This window comes from Hippopotamus amphibius, chromosome 3, assembly GCF_030028045.1.
Source record: "Hippopotamus amphibius kiboko isolate mHipAmp2 chromosome 3, mHipAmp2.hap2, whole genome shotgun sequence".
Lineage (NCBI taxonomy): Eukaryota > Metazoa > Chordata > Mammalia > Artiodactyla > Hippopotamidae > Hippopotamus > Hippopotamus amphibius.
Window position 1 is genome coordinate 80,837,766 of NC_080188.1, and position 12,799 is coordinate 80,850,564.

Consider the following 12,799-nt stretch of genomic DNA (forward strand, 5'->3'; position numbering starts at 1 on the left):
TCCTGGCTATTGTAAATAGTGCTGCAGTAAACATTGTGGTACATGTTTCTTTTGGGATTTTGGTTTTCTTTGGGTATATGCCCAGTAGTGGGGTTACTGGATCATATGGAAGTTCTATTTGTAGTTTTTTAAGGAACCTCCAAACTGTTTTCCATAGTGGCTGTACCAACTTACATTCCCACCAACGGTGCAGGAGAGTTCCCTTTTCTCCACACCCTCTCCAACATTTGTTGTTTCCAGATTTTGTGATGATGGCCATTCTGGTCGTTGTGAAGTGATACCTCATTGTGGCTTTGACTTGCATTTCTTTGATGATGAGTGATGTTGAGCATCTTTTCCTGTGTTTGTTGGCCATCTGTATGTCTTCTTTGGAGAAGTATCTACTGGCAGGCGGATTCTTAACCACTGCACCACCACGGAAGTCCTGATATCTTTGTATTTGATTACATGTTGAAATGATAGTATCTTGCGTATATTGGGTTAAACAAGTTATGTTATAAATTTTGCCTGCTTTTTATATTTTTAACATGGCTACTAGAAAATTTAGGTTTATGTATGTGGACCACATTTCTATTGAACAGTACTAGTCTAGAGCCAGATTCTATGACGTTTAATCCTGGCTCTGCCTCTTTTTGCTGTGTAACCTTGGAAAAAGTAGTTAACCCCTCTGTGCGTCTGTTTCTTCCTTTAAAATGCAGTTATTCATCATATCTAAGACATAGGTTATTGCAAATTAATTGAATTAAGGCATGGAAAACATGTAGAAAAGTACCAGTATATACTAAGAATTTAACACGTTAACTGTTAATATTATGAATATGTCAGAGGAATTCAGAACTTATAACTAGGAGGTTTTGATGTGATAGTAGTTTATATTTATGAAACTCCTAAAGCTGTTCTTCATCAGACATTTATAAAATTGTGTATTTTTAACAGAAACTTAAAATATTAATGTAAAGTTTTAGAAAAGTCTTCTCAGAGCCCCAGAACGGAAAATCCAAAAGGCAAATTTGTCATACACTTTTTTTTTTACTACATTGTGACAGCTAATGAAGTAGAGTCTGTGCAAAAGGCCCCCCTTTTCTTTGAATAAGGGTTTTCTAAATTTAATTTTCTTTAAATCTGTGTGTTTTAACTTATTGTGCTAACAATTTTATTACATTTTCAACTGCAAAGCCTTTCTCCATATGTAAGTGGGTGTTGCTCTTTGTAACTGATATTGTGTGATTTAAGCCAAATGTGTCATACTTTGGGGAGCCAAGATCTAAACAACTATGTGAAAGTAGTTTTTCGAAAAAAGTTTTAAAATAATTACTATTGTAAGGATATTGTTTACATGATTACAATTTAAGTGGCTGTCTCAGTAGTTGTAAAAAAGATCTTTATGCAAAAAAATTCGGTCTGGTACACTAAGTGTTGAGGCAAATGAATAGGTCACTTTGGATCTTGTTTTTCCTTGTTATTGAATATCATTTTATGTTTATAATTCATGATCATATACTTATTTCTATCCCTATATTTTGCTTATTTGAACAACTATTTCCACATTGAGTATATAAAGTGATAATTTCAAAACTTTTTTAAAAATTGAAGGATAGTTGATTTAAAATATTGTATTAGTTTCAGGTGTACAGCAAAGTGATTCAGTTTTTTTTTCCAGATTATATTTTATTATAGATTATTATAGGATATTGAATATAATTCTCTGTGCTATACAGTAAATGCTTGTTGCTTATTTATTTCATGTGTAGTAATTTTTATCTGTTAATCCCATACTTGTTTTGTTCTAAATAAGTAGATTTTTCCACTACATTTCATATTTAGGGAAAAAATGGTATAGAGAATTTGTTTTTTTGAAACAAAATCTAAGGGAAGGCATTCTGCCATCTTCTGAGGCATTGTCTGTTATTGCTTAGTGGGTTGTACACAGAAAAGTAATTGCTGAAAATAATATCTGGCATTTGTCAAAATATATTATCTAACCAGGCTTGGACATATAGGAATTTTGCACATTATCTTTAATGACTTGCAAAACAGGTGTACTAGTTTTACAGATAAAGAAAGAGAAATTCAGCTTAAATAGCTTCCCAGAAGTCACACAGAGTCAGAGCAGTGACTGGAACTTGGGGCTAGTTGGTGGCACAGCCAGTCTACATTGGCCCATCTACCATGCTCTCTCTCCAAGTTCAGTTTACATATTTGTTCGTGTAATAAGACCCTGGGGAAAAAGATTCTTAACCTCTGGTTTTCTGTTCGCTTTTCTGTAACATACATGAGCATTATTAAATCAGTTCACTTGTTTACCTAACATTTGATGTGTGTACAAGATACTGTGCTAGGAATAAGGTAATTTAACATATAAATTAATACCAGTTCTGTAAAGAGTGTTAAAGGAGTTTAGCAAAGCAGATGAGAGAGAAGTAGGTGCTCAATGGAGATGTCTTAGAGCAAGAAACATTCGAGCTGAACTTGAGCAGTGAATACGGCTTGAATAGGCAGTAATGACAGAAGAAGCTTTGAGGCAGCCAGCACAGCCTAAACAGAGGCCCAGAAGATGGAAAGCGTGTTAGGTTCTTCCAAATACGAGATTTTCTTAAATTGAAATATAGTTGATTTATAATGTTGTGTTAGTTTCTGGTTTACAGCAAAGAGATTCCGTTATACGTATATATTTTTTTGTGTGTTCTCTTTCATTATAGGTTATTACAAGATATTGACTATAGTCATTCAATATTTTGTAATAGTGAATAACTTGTGCTATATAGTTGGACCTGGTTATTTATTTTATATGTAGTAATTTATACCTGTTAATCCCAAACTCCTACTAATTTATCCCTCCACCACCCCCTTTTTCCCCTTTGGTAACCATAAGTTTGTTTTTTCTATGTCTATGAGTCTGTTTCTGTCTCGTAGAGAAGTTCATTTGTGTCATATTTTAGATTCCACATATAAGTGATATCATACGGTATTTGTCTTTCTCTTTGTGACTTACTTCACTTAGTATGATCATCTCTAGGTCCATCCATGTGGCTGCAAATGGCAGTATTTCATTCTTTTTATGGTTGAGTAATATTCCATTGTATATATGTGCCACATTTTCTTTATTCATCTGTTGATGGACACATAGGTTGCTTCCATGTCTTGGCTATTGTACATAGTGCTGCCGTGAACATTGGGGTGCATGTATCTTTTTGAATTAGAGTTTTCCCCAGATATATGCCCAGGAATGGGATGCTGGATTATATGGTAGCTCTATTTTTAGCTTTTTAAGGAACCTCCATACTATTCTCCTTAGTGGCTACACCAGTTTACATTCCCACCAACAGTGTAGGAGAGTTCCCTTTTCTCCACACCGTCTCCAGCATTTATCATTTGTAGACTTCTTAATGATGGCCATTCTGAATGGTGTGAAGTGATACCTGATTGTAGTTTTGATTTACATTTCTCTGATAATTAGCAATGCTGAGCATCTTTTCATGTACCTATTGGCCATATGTATGTCTTCACTGGAGAAATGTCTATTTAGGTCTTCTGCCCATTTTTGGATTGGGTTGTTTTTTTGTTATTGGATTGTATGAGCTGTGCCGAGACCAGCTCGGCGACTCGAGGTGAGTGACGGGTGCCGCAAGCTTGAAGAAGACACAGACACAGACTGAAGAGAAAAGTGGGACCGGGGGGCTCAAGACCTCTCGGATCAAGAGCCCTGCTGACTCATCCCAGGCTGCTTTTATTGAGTTCGTGGGCTTACATTCTCAGGTTACACTCATAAACAATCAAAGGCCTCACATGACTGAGGCAATTATCTTTGTTTACTTCCTGGGTCTGAGTTGAGCAGGTGTGGATTTGAGCTGGGGGTGGAGAGCAAAACAGCCCTGGGGGCAGGAGACCTCTCTCAAAAGGATTAAGGGTCTGTGCCGCACCCGTGTTGGCCCCTCTGCGACTGTGCCTGTCTTAGGTTGTTCCTCCCTTGAGGAATCTTACCCGTCTCTGGCTAACCAGTCATCCTCCAGGGCCAAACACGGTGATATAAGGAAGGTTCTATGCACCACCCCTGTTGGCCCCTCTGCGGCTGTGCCTGTCTTAGGTTGTTCCTCCTCTGAGGAATCTTACCCGTCTTTGGCTAACCAGCCATCCCTCAGGACCAAACAGGGTGATATTAGTCTCCACGCCCTGCACCCTCAGCTCCTCCACTGCTCAAGCAGGACATTCTGAATCCCATCGCTCGGCCCACATACTTTAACATTTTCAAGGTTTCAGAAAGGTTCCTGAGTGTCTTCCCACAGAGCTGTTTATATATTTTGGAAATTAAGCCCTTGTTGGTTGCATCGTTTGCAAATATTTTCTCCCAGTCCATAGGTTGTCTTTTTGCTTTGTTTATGGTTTCCTTTGCTGTGTGAAAGTTTATAAATTTTATTAGGTCCCATTTGTTTATTTTTGGTTTTAATTTCACTTACCTTGGGAGACTGACCTAAGAAAACGTTGCTGCAGTTTGTGTCAGAGAATGTTTTGCCTGTGTTCTCTTCTAGGAGTTTTATGGTGTCCTGTCTTATAAGTCTTTAAGCCAGTTTGAGTTTATTTTTGTGTACGGTGTGAGGGAGTGTATTAACTTCATTGATTTATGTGCCAAGTAGGAGATTTTTGCAAGATCTACCTTGGGGCCAGATTTGTGGAGACTTTTGAGAAGGCTGTAGGGTTTGTAAATTTAAGAATTCTTTCATGTCTAATATTCTAAATAATACTCATTCAAAATATTTATTGAATTCCCATAGTATATGAAGCCCTAAGGTGTTTTTTTTTTTTAAAGCTCTTTATTGGGATATAATTGCTTTACACTGTTGTGCCAGTTTTTGAGGTACACCAAAGTGAATCAGCTGTATTTATACATATATTCCCATATCCCCTTCCTCCTGGGACTCCCTCCTACCCTCCCTATCCCAGCCCTCTAAGTCATCACCCATCATCAAGTTTATCTCCCTGTGTTATGCAGCAACTTTCCACTAGCTATCTGTTTTACATTTGATAGTGTGTATATGTCAACACTATTCTCTCACTTCGTCCCAGCTTCCCCTTCACCCCACCCCCCACCCCATGTCCTCAAGTCTGTTCTCTGCATCTGCATCTTTATTCTTGCCTTGTCACTGGGTTCATCAGTACCATTTTTTTTTAGATTCCATATATGTTCGTTAGCATATGGTATTTGTTTTTCTCTTTCTGGCTTACTTCTCTCTGTATGACAGCCTCTAGGTCTATCCACCTCATTACAAATAACTCAATTTCATTCCTTTCTATGGCTGAGTAATATTCCATTGTATACATTTGCCACATCTTCTTTATCCATTCATCTGTTGATGGGCATTTAGGTTGCTTCCATATCCTGGCTATTGTAATAGTGCTGCAGTGAACATTATGGTACATGTTTCTTTTGGGATTATGGTTTTCTCAAGGTATATGCCCAGGAGTGGGATTGCTGGGTCATATGGAAGTTCTGTTTGTAGTTTTTGAAGGAACCTCCAAACTGTTTTCCATAGTGGCTGTACCAACTTATATTCCCACCAACAGTGCAGGAGGGTTCCCTTCTCTCCACACCCTCTTCAGCATTTATTGTTTCTAGATGTTTTGATGATGGCCATTCTGACCGGTGTGAGGTGATACCTCATTGTGCCCTGAGCTTTCTGTTGTGGTGCTTAGAAGTGGTCCTTTCTCTTCCCAGAGTTCATTCATTATCTATGTTATGGGTCCAGGAAGGACATAAATCCCAATGTATATTAAATTAGTTTCCCAGGGCTGGTTGGAATAAATTACCACAAACTTGGTGGCTTACAGCAGAAATTTATTTTCTCACGGTTCTAAAGTCTGAAGTCCACATTTCCTCTGGAGGCTTTAGGGGAGCATCTGTACCTTTATTCTAAGTCACTTCTGGTGGCCGACAGCATTCCTTGGCTTGTGGCCACAGCACTCCAAACTGTGCCTCCATCGTCACATCTTCCTCTCATCTGTGTGTGTGTTTTTCTTCTTCTGTCTGTGAAATTTCCCTCTGCGTCTGTCTCATGAAGATACTCGTGATGGCACCCAGATAATCCATGGTTATCTCTTCATTGCAGAATCCAAGTACATGTCCAGAGACATTTTTTCCAACTACAGTAATATTTACAAGTTCCAGGCATTAAGACTTGATAACTGTGTGGCCATTATTCAACCTACCACACTCATCTACTGTAGAAATCACATATAGCGATGCGAACATCTCACCTCTCTCACTGTGTTATTCTCAGCAGTACTCACTCCGCAGTGTAGACACCAGCTGAAAGCCACTGTTGACCAAGAGCAGTGCATGATGTGTTCATGCCTTCACTTACTCAAGCTAGAACTGTGCTAGTTGCTGGAGAGCAAAGTAAACAAAAACCTCCAGGACAGCAGGGTGAGAGCTGTGGTTGGAGCAAGCGTGGGGGCAGTGAGAACAAACTCCTAACCCAGCTGTGGTTGAGCAGGGGAGGCTACCTGGAGGAGGTGAGATCTCATGTGGTCCTGAGGAATAAATAGGAGTTCACCAAGAAGGGGGGAAAGAAAGTTGCAGACAAAGAAAACTGCCTGTGCACATGCCTGGAGGTGTGACCGAGAGACTGGCAGAAGGGATAAAGAGGGAATGGATGTATTCCCAGGCTATCAGAAAGGCAGACCTGGCAGGGACCGGTGGTCGATTGGCTGTGCAGGAGGATATGGGAAGGAGGGTCAGGGTGGAATTCCTGTCTGCTCTGGGCGGCCAGGTTCATTCAAGGAGACAAAGGACATTCAGGAGGGAAGGACTGGAGACAAGATGATTCGTTTGGTTAGCGAGAGTTGTTTATTCCCCGAATGCATTTCTCTCTGACTCTGTCTGTCTGTCTCTCTTTTGTATGTTAAAAAACCACCGTGGCCAAGGAGAAGGCGATATCCTTTGCCACGTTCGCAGTTTGCTTTGTCATTTACTCTCACACACACAGCCGTGGCACACCGCCATGAAATGATTCATATGTAAATTACTTGGAGTTAGACTCATGAATCACTTAACATAAATAATGGTAGATGACTGAATAATGTACGTTCAGTGCAGTTCAAGACAAACGTGATGTTCGTATTGTATTTAGAGATATTTTCCTGGAAAATGTAATCTAGAGAGCCTTTTTATGTGTTAGGAACAGATTACATACGGGTTGCATAAGAATTAGGAAGATAACGTTCGTAAAGATCTTTGTGCACTGTTTCGTTTTGCTTCTGAGGATGGTTTAGCTTAAAAAGTGGACCGTTCCCTCAAAGACATCTTTATAGGCATCATCTGAGGTTGGGAAACAGAGGCTAATAGCTCCCCCATCCCAACAAAACCCTTCAATATGTGCGTAGAATATTAGCCATGGTTGAGTAGCATACAGTAAGCCAAGATAATAAATAATGGTGGAGAAGATGTTGTTGCGATGTTCGTTTAATGTTTGAAATGTAGCACTGCCCGGAGGCTCTGGGAGAAGTTCCACCATGAGTCCCAGAAGACTCTCTGTTGTGCATTTTAATGAAAAAGATAACTTTGGGGAGGTGCGGTCTCCGTATGTGGTAGACTCTTTATTTTAGCTCCAATTTGAGAGCGATCTTGGGGTGCTGGTGATGCGGATTAGTTTACATATGTCACTCTAAATTAGCATCACACACGGAGCTCCGGAATAGAGGTAAATTTATAGACGCTCCCAACCTGGGGTGAACGGGGAGACGGGAGGAGAGCCGACATGATGCATCCATTTAGCTTAAAAATCAAATGCCTGTTTTACTACCGTGTTGTCTCGGCCTCACGTCGAGTGACATAAACTCATTCTGTTGCCTTTGCATGTTCACAGAGGCACATCCACCTCTGCTTGTTGCTGTGATTTAAGGATATGGTTGGCACACAGGATTCAAAGGCTCCTACGTAAGCCTGCGCATGTGGAGGGTTAATCGAGCCTTTCCTTCGTCTCTGTGGCCACGAGGGGTTGGCCGCACAGCCGCTACCCTTGGGAGGGACCAGGGCCGTGTCTGCTGCCTGGTGCCGCTGCTCTGTAACTCAGCCGTGTGGGACCGGAACCAGCTGGGCAGCCCTGTGGCCTCCCAGCTGTGGTTGGTTAGGGTCTGAGGACCACTGTTCTTCTGCATCCGCTGAGTCCAAAGCTGGCCTAAGACTTCCCAGCCCTGCTCGTTGATGAGCATAGATTCTCTTCCTCGTACAAAGCCTTGTGTGGTTCTGCCTTGACCCCCAGCTCAGTGCGATACTACCTCTGGTCCCAGCCTTTCAAGGAATTAGTGTCAGCTTTGCAGCTTTCATTTTCATTTTGAAAGATTCCAATTTGACTTTGAAGCCTTCCTCTTTGAAAGGTGATGTTGTGCATTACCAAAAACAAAACAGAACGAAAAATGTGGGCTTGGATGTCAGGAACCTAGGTTTGCATCCCCCCTCGAGGGACCAGTCTAAGAGTAAGTGTTAAGACATAACGCGAGTACCCGGCACGGTGGCTGACAGATAGTGACTAGATTCCTAGCAGTCGGTTCTTTTCTTTCCCCTGCTTCTGTTCAGCATGTGCACTGTCGTTTGCCAACATTGGGACACGGTGCGTTTAGTGCTCAAGGAGCACCACCCGCCAAGTGCAGGAGCCTGCAACAGATTTTCTCTGGATGTTATTTATTCATTTGTTATAATTTATACTTCCATCTATTGTCCAAAAGTATTTGAGACTGCTTTGAGTAAAGATACACGGCTATGTGGGTACAGGAAGATAAGAGAGGAACCATGAATGGTGTCCTGAACTAGAGATAAGAGCATTACCACTGCAGTGGAACACCGAATTTAGTTCTGAGATTCGTGATAACAAAGGAGGCAGAAGAGGGTAAGAGGGATGCATGTACACGCACGCACATATAACATGGACATATATGTATTTGTGTGTTTAGGTCACAAATGATAGCTCTTATAAGGTAAATTTATATAAAAACTATATTTGAAAAAGCTAGAGTGTATAATAGGGCAGTTAGCAATTCTTACAGAGCATTTCCTAAATTCTAAATAATTCATTACTACAGTTAATGAGGATCAACAAATGTGACTTTCTTGAGAGATTCTAATGTCTTATAATAAAAAAGACCAGTCGTTGTTCACGATTCATGGGTTGGTGTACTGAGAATAATTCCTTAATGCCCTGAGTAAACATTTTGCTACAGTGCTGATCCCAACACACCGGGACTGATACTCAGGTGGTATTTGCAGAGAAGTGCTCAGCATTAAAATGAGAATTGTGGTCCCCATGCTACTATACGTTTCCTGATTCCTGAAATACAAGATAATAAGGAACATCCATCTGGTGGATGATTCTGTACCTAATCATGGAGGAAGAAAGTTTCTTTTTCATGAATTTCAACATGAAATTCAAATTCATGTTGGTAGCAGTTTAAAAATGTTTGTAATGCTAGACGTTGTATCCCATCAGCATGCCAAATTTCCTTATATGCCTAGTCTTTAAAGGGAAAAGAAAGGGAAAAGCGATTCTAGCTCAATTACAAAGCGCAGTGAGGCATACACAAGCGTTCCTAGCATCATAGCTTCACAGCCTCTTAAGGTGTCACAAGTAAAGAAGAGACAAGGAGGGAGTGTGTTTTATGCGCCAGATTGCACACTGAGCCTTTCGAGGGGTGTGTTGAAGGATATCTTTCTGATAGTTACTATGAGATGTCACTCTGACTTGTCCTGTTCCTGTGGACACCCGCTGGGCCAGGGTTTCATTTGTCTCTGTTCTTTCGGTGTCAGATCTGTAGCCTGTGTTGTCCACCAGAACACAGGCATAGAGCAGAGGGCTCTGTAATTTCTTTTTTTTTTTTTTTCTAATTCATTTTTGTTGGAGTGTAGTTGCTTTACAGTGCTGCGCTAGGGCTCTGTAACTTCTGATCCACCTCTCTAAACCCTTTTTGACAGGAGCATCTGATTGAGAACGAAGTGTCGATACTGCGCAGAGTGAAACATCCAAATATCATCATGCTGGTGGAGGAGATGGAAACAGCCACTGAGCTCTTTCTGGTGATGGAACTGGTCAAAGTAAGAGGACGGAGCGATTTCAAGAGAGTTCATCGGGGTCAAATCCCAAAACTTACAGTATTCTTGACGGACCTAATCGGAAGAGTGTTTTGCTACTTTGAAACTTACATTATTTAAAATCATCAATTTTAGTAGCGCTTGTGTCATTTTTTCCATCCACTCCAGGCTCCTTCTGTGTTACTTTCAGAGGCCTCCACTGTTGTTTTGAGATGCTCTTGTATGTGTCCCTTAGGGTGGAGATCTCTTTGATGCAATTACCTCGTCAACCAAGTACACTGAGCGGGATGGCAGCGCCATGGTGTACAACCTGGCCAACGCCCTCAGGTACCTCCACGCCCTCAGCATCGTGCACAGAGACATCAAGCCAGAGAACCTCTTGGTATGTCATCGCTGCCTTTTCTGTTCCAACTCAGGCCTCTCTTCCTTTAAAGTAATGGTAACCCCATGCAAACAATCATATGCAAATGATGACATTTTAAAGTCTATACCAACCCTGCAAATAAGGGGCTGAGAGGGTTTAAATCTAGAAAACCAGCCTGACTCAAGTCAATAACCGTAAAATGTTAATGGATTTCTTGAACCGATCTGCACTTCTCATTTACTGTTTACCAGACATTAGAAAACATGTTTTCGTTTACGTTTTGATGGATGGCACTAACTGAAGAAAGGGGAGCAGGAAAATTACTTTATGAGGCAAAAACTTCTGAAGGCGAAATTGGCAACAGAAACAGAATTAGAGGCTTGTAGGAGATGGCAGTAGAACATGAGGGTTCATTTCTGTGCAGGATGGAACTTTGGAAATAATCTAGTCCATTCGTCTCAGCTTTACAGATATGGACACTGAGACCCAGAGATGCTAACTTTTCTTGATTCAAAGTCTCATTTGTCCCGTTGTTCTACAGAAGAGTCTTATTCTGTTCTGGCACTCAGCTTCATACACTGGTCCTAAGTTACCTTTCCAGGCTCTTCTCCTGTTACTCTCTTCCCTACGCATCTGGCCAGCATGGCACTCACCTTCAAGCCATATTTAACTCATCTCATGGTGGCCTTAATAACTAAGCAAGGCTTGCTGATTGGGATCCGTCCTCGTGTCTGCATTGTAGGGGGGTTTTAGAGAAGGCGATCTGGGCGTCCTGCACACACACATCCCCCGCCACACACACGCAGGACACGCGGCTTCTCTGTTCCCACCTTTCCGGCTGAGCATTGGCGTCATCGCTGCTACTGCTTGGCAGGTGAGCTCATCCGAGTCTCCCAGACCATGGTCGTGCAAACACAGGTTTCCCCGGGCCCAGGGGTTGGGGAGACTAGACTTTTTCAGCGGCATTTCACCTCATTGTTGCTGTCCACACTGGTCTCCGTCTGCAGCATCCTCTCCCCCAGCAACGTGGCAAACACGTTCATCCTGTGAGATACTGAGACGCCAGTCTTCTTGACATCACCCCAGGCTCCCCGGGCAGAGCAGTCACAGCCACCTCTGGTTTCTGCTACGCTTGCCCTAGTGCGGTGGTTTTATCATTCACTTGTCTGTTGTCTTCTCTAGCTTGTCAGCACCAACAGAGCAAGGTTTGTGTTTCAATTACCTTTATATCCCCAGTGCCGAGCGAGCACACAGTGGACGTGGAGGAAATGGCTGGTGACTGACCGCTGGCGATCACTTAGCTCACTCGCCAGCAGCTGGCACTCACACACCGGTCTTTACAGCCCGCCGCATATGCACGCCACACAAATCATTGGCGAACGGAATAGGCTTTGGGGCCATCCTAGGACGTTCTGCTAATCCAGAGGGATTATCAATACCATTTGTTTATTTCCGAGTGTCCACTTAAAAGTATGTGAGGTTTTTTCCTTGCTGTCTGCTGCCTTGAGGGAGTGTGTTTCATTTCTATGTGTTCCTATTAGGAAAAGAAGTGCCCCTGCTTTGTAAAGCACGACGTGTTATCAGACTCCGTTTTCTGAACTCCAAGGAGGAATGGAGACAGTGGGGAACCTGGCCTCCGGCCGGACGTGAGGATGTGGTGTTCCCTCCTCAAAACAGGCTGCTCCCCCACCGTGAGGCTGTGGCGTGGGTCAGGCCCCCACCCTTCCCCCACTGACGGAGTTCGGCCGGGGGCTTCACAAGCAGACGGGACGGGGCTCTCCCCAGATGTAGCCGGACGCACGTGGCAAGGTGCTCACCAGGGCACCCCTGCTCCCCACGCCCATCTCACCACAGAGGCCGCAGTGATGGGTGTTCTCTGAAAGCCTGGGGGCCACAGGGCCCGAGAACCCGTGGTTCCTGTGGTGCCCTCAGCCCATGGCAGCTCTGACTGCAGAGGCCCAGCCAGCAAAGAGGGTGGCGGAGGGGTTAGCGAGCTTCCCCTTAAACTCGGGGGTGTCCTGTGGTGCCCTCAGCCCATGGCAGCTCTGACTGCAGAGGCCCAGCCAGCAAAGAGGGTGGCGGAGGGGTTAGCGAGCTTCCCTTTAAACTCAGGGGTGTCCCTTCCCAGCCCTCTGATTCCACTCTCGCCCCGTTTCTGCTCTTTTCCACTCACAGTTCCGTACTGTATGCACCATCTCAGAATCTGACGCCTCATGCTTGTCTCTTGGTGCACACCAAGGGGAGGTAATGTGGTGGGGACTGATGTCTCCAACACACGGTCTCAGAATGTAGCCAGGAGATTGGAATCGGGTGCCTCGTCTGTCCTAGCTGTCCTGGGGGAGTGTCCGCCTGCTCCAAGG

At 43.1% G+C, this 12,799-nt stretch overlaps 1 protein-coding gene across 6 annotated transcripts in view; it reads left to right on the forward strand.

The window, feature by feature from the left end:
* Positions 1-12,799, forward strand: part of DCLK2 (doublecortin like kinase 2) — a 155,723-nt gene that overhangs the window by 125,073 nt on the left and 17,851 nt on the right. For all 6 annotated transcript variants that reach the window (XR_009052831.1, XR_009052832.1, XM_057729382.1 and 3 more), the window contains 2 exons: positions 9,959-10,078; positions 10,311-10,457. Coding sequence is in view for 4 of the 6 variants with exons in the window: in XM_057729382.1 (XP_057585365.1) it covers positions 9,959-10,078; positions 10,311-10,457 (267 nt within the window). In the remaining 2 variants the exon portion in view is untranslated. The remainder of the gene's footprint in view (positions 1-9,958; positions 10,079-10,310; positions 10,458-12,799) is intronic.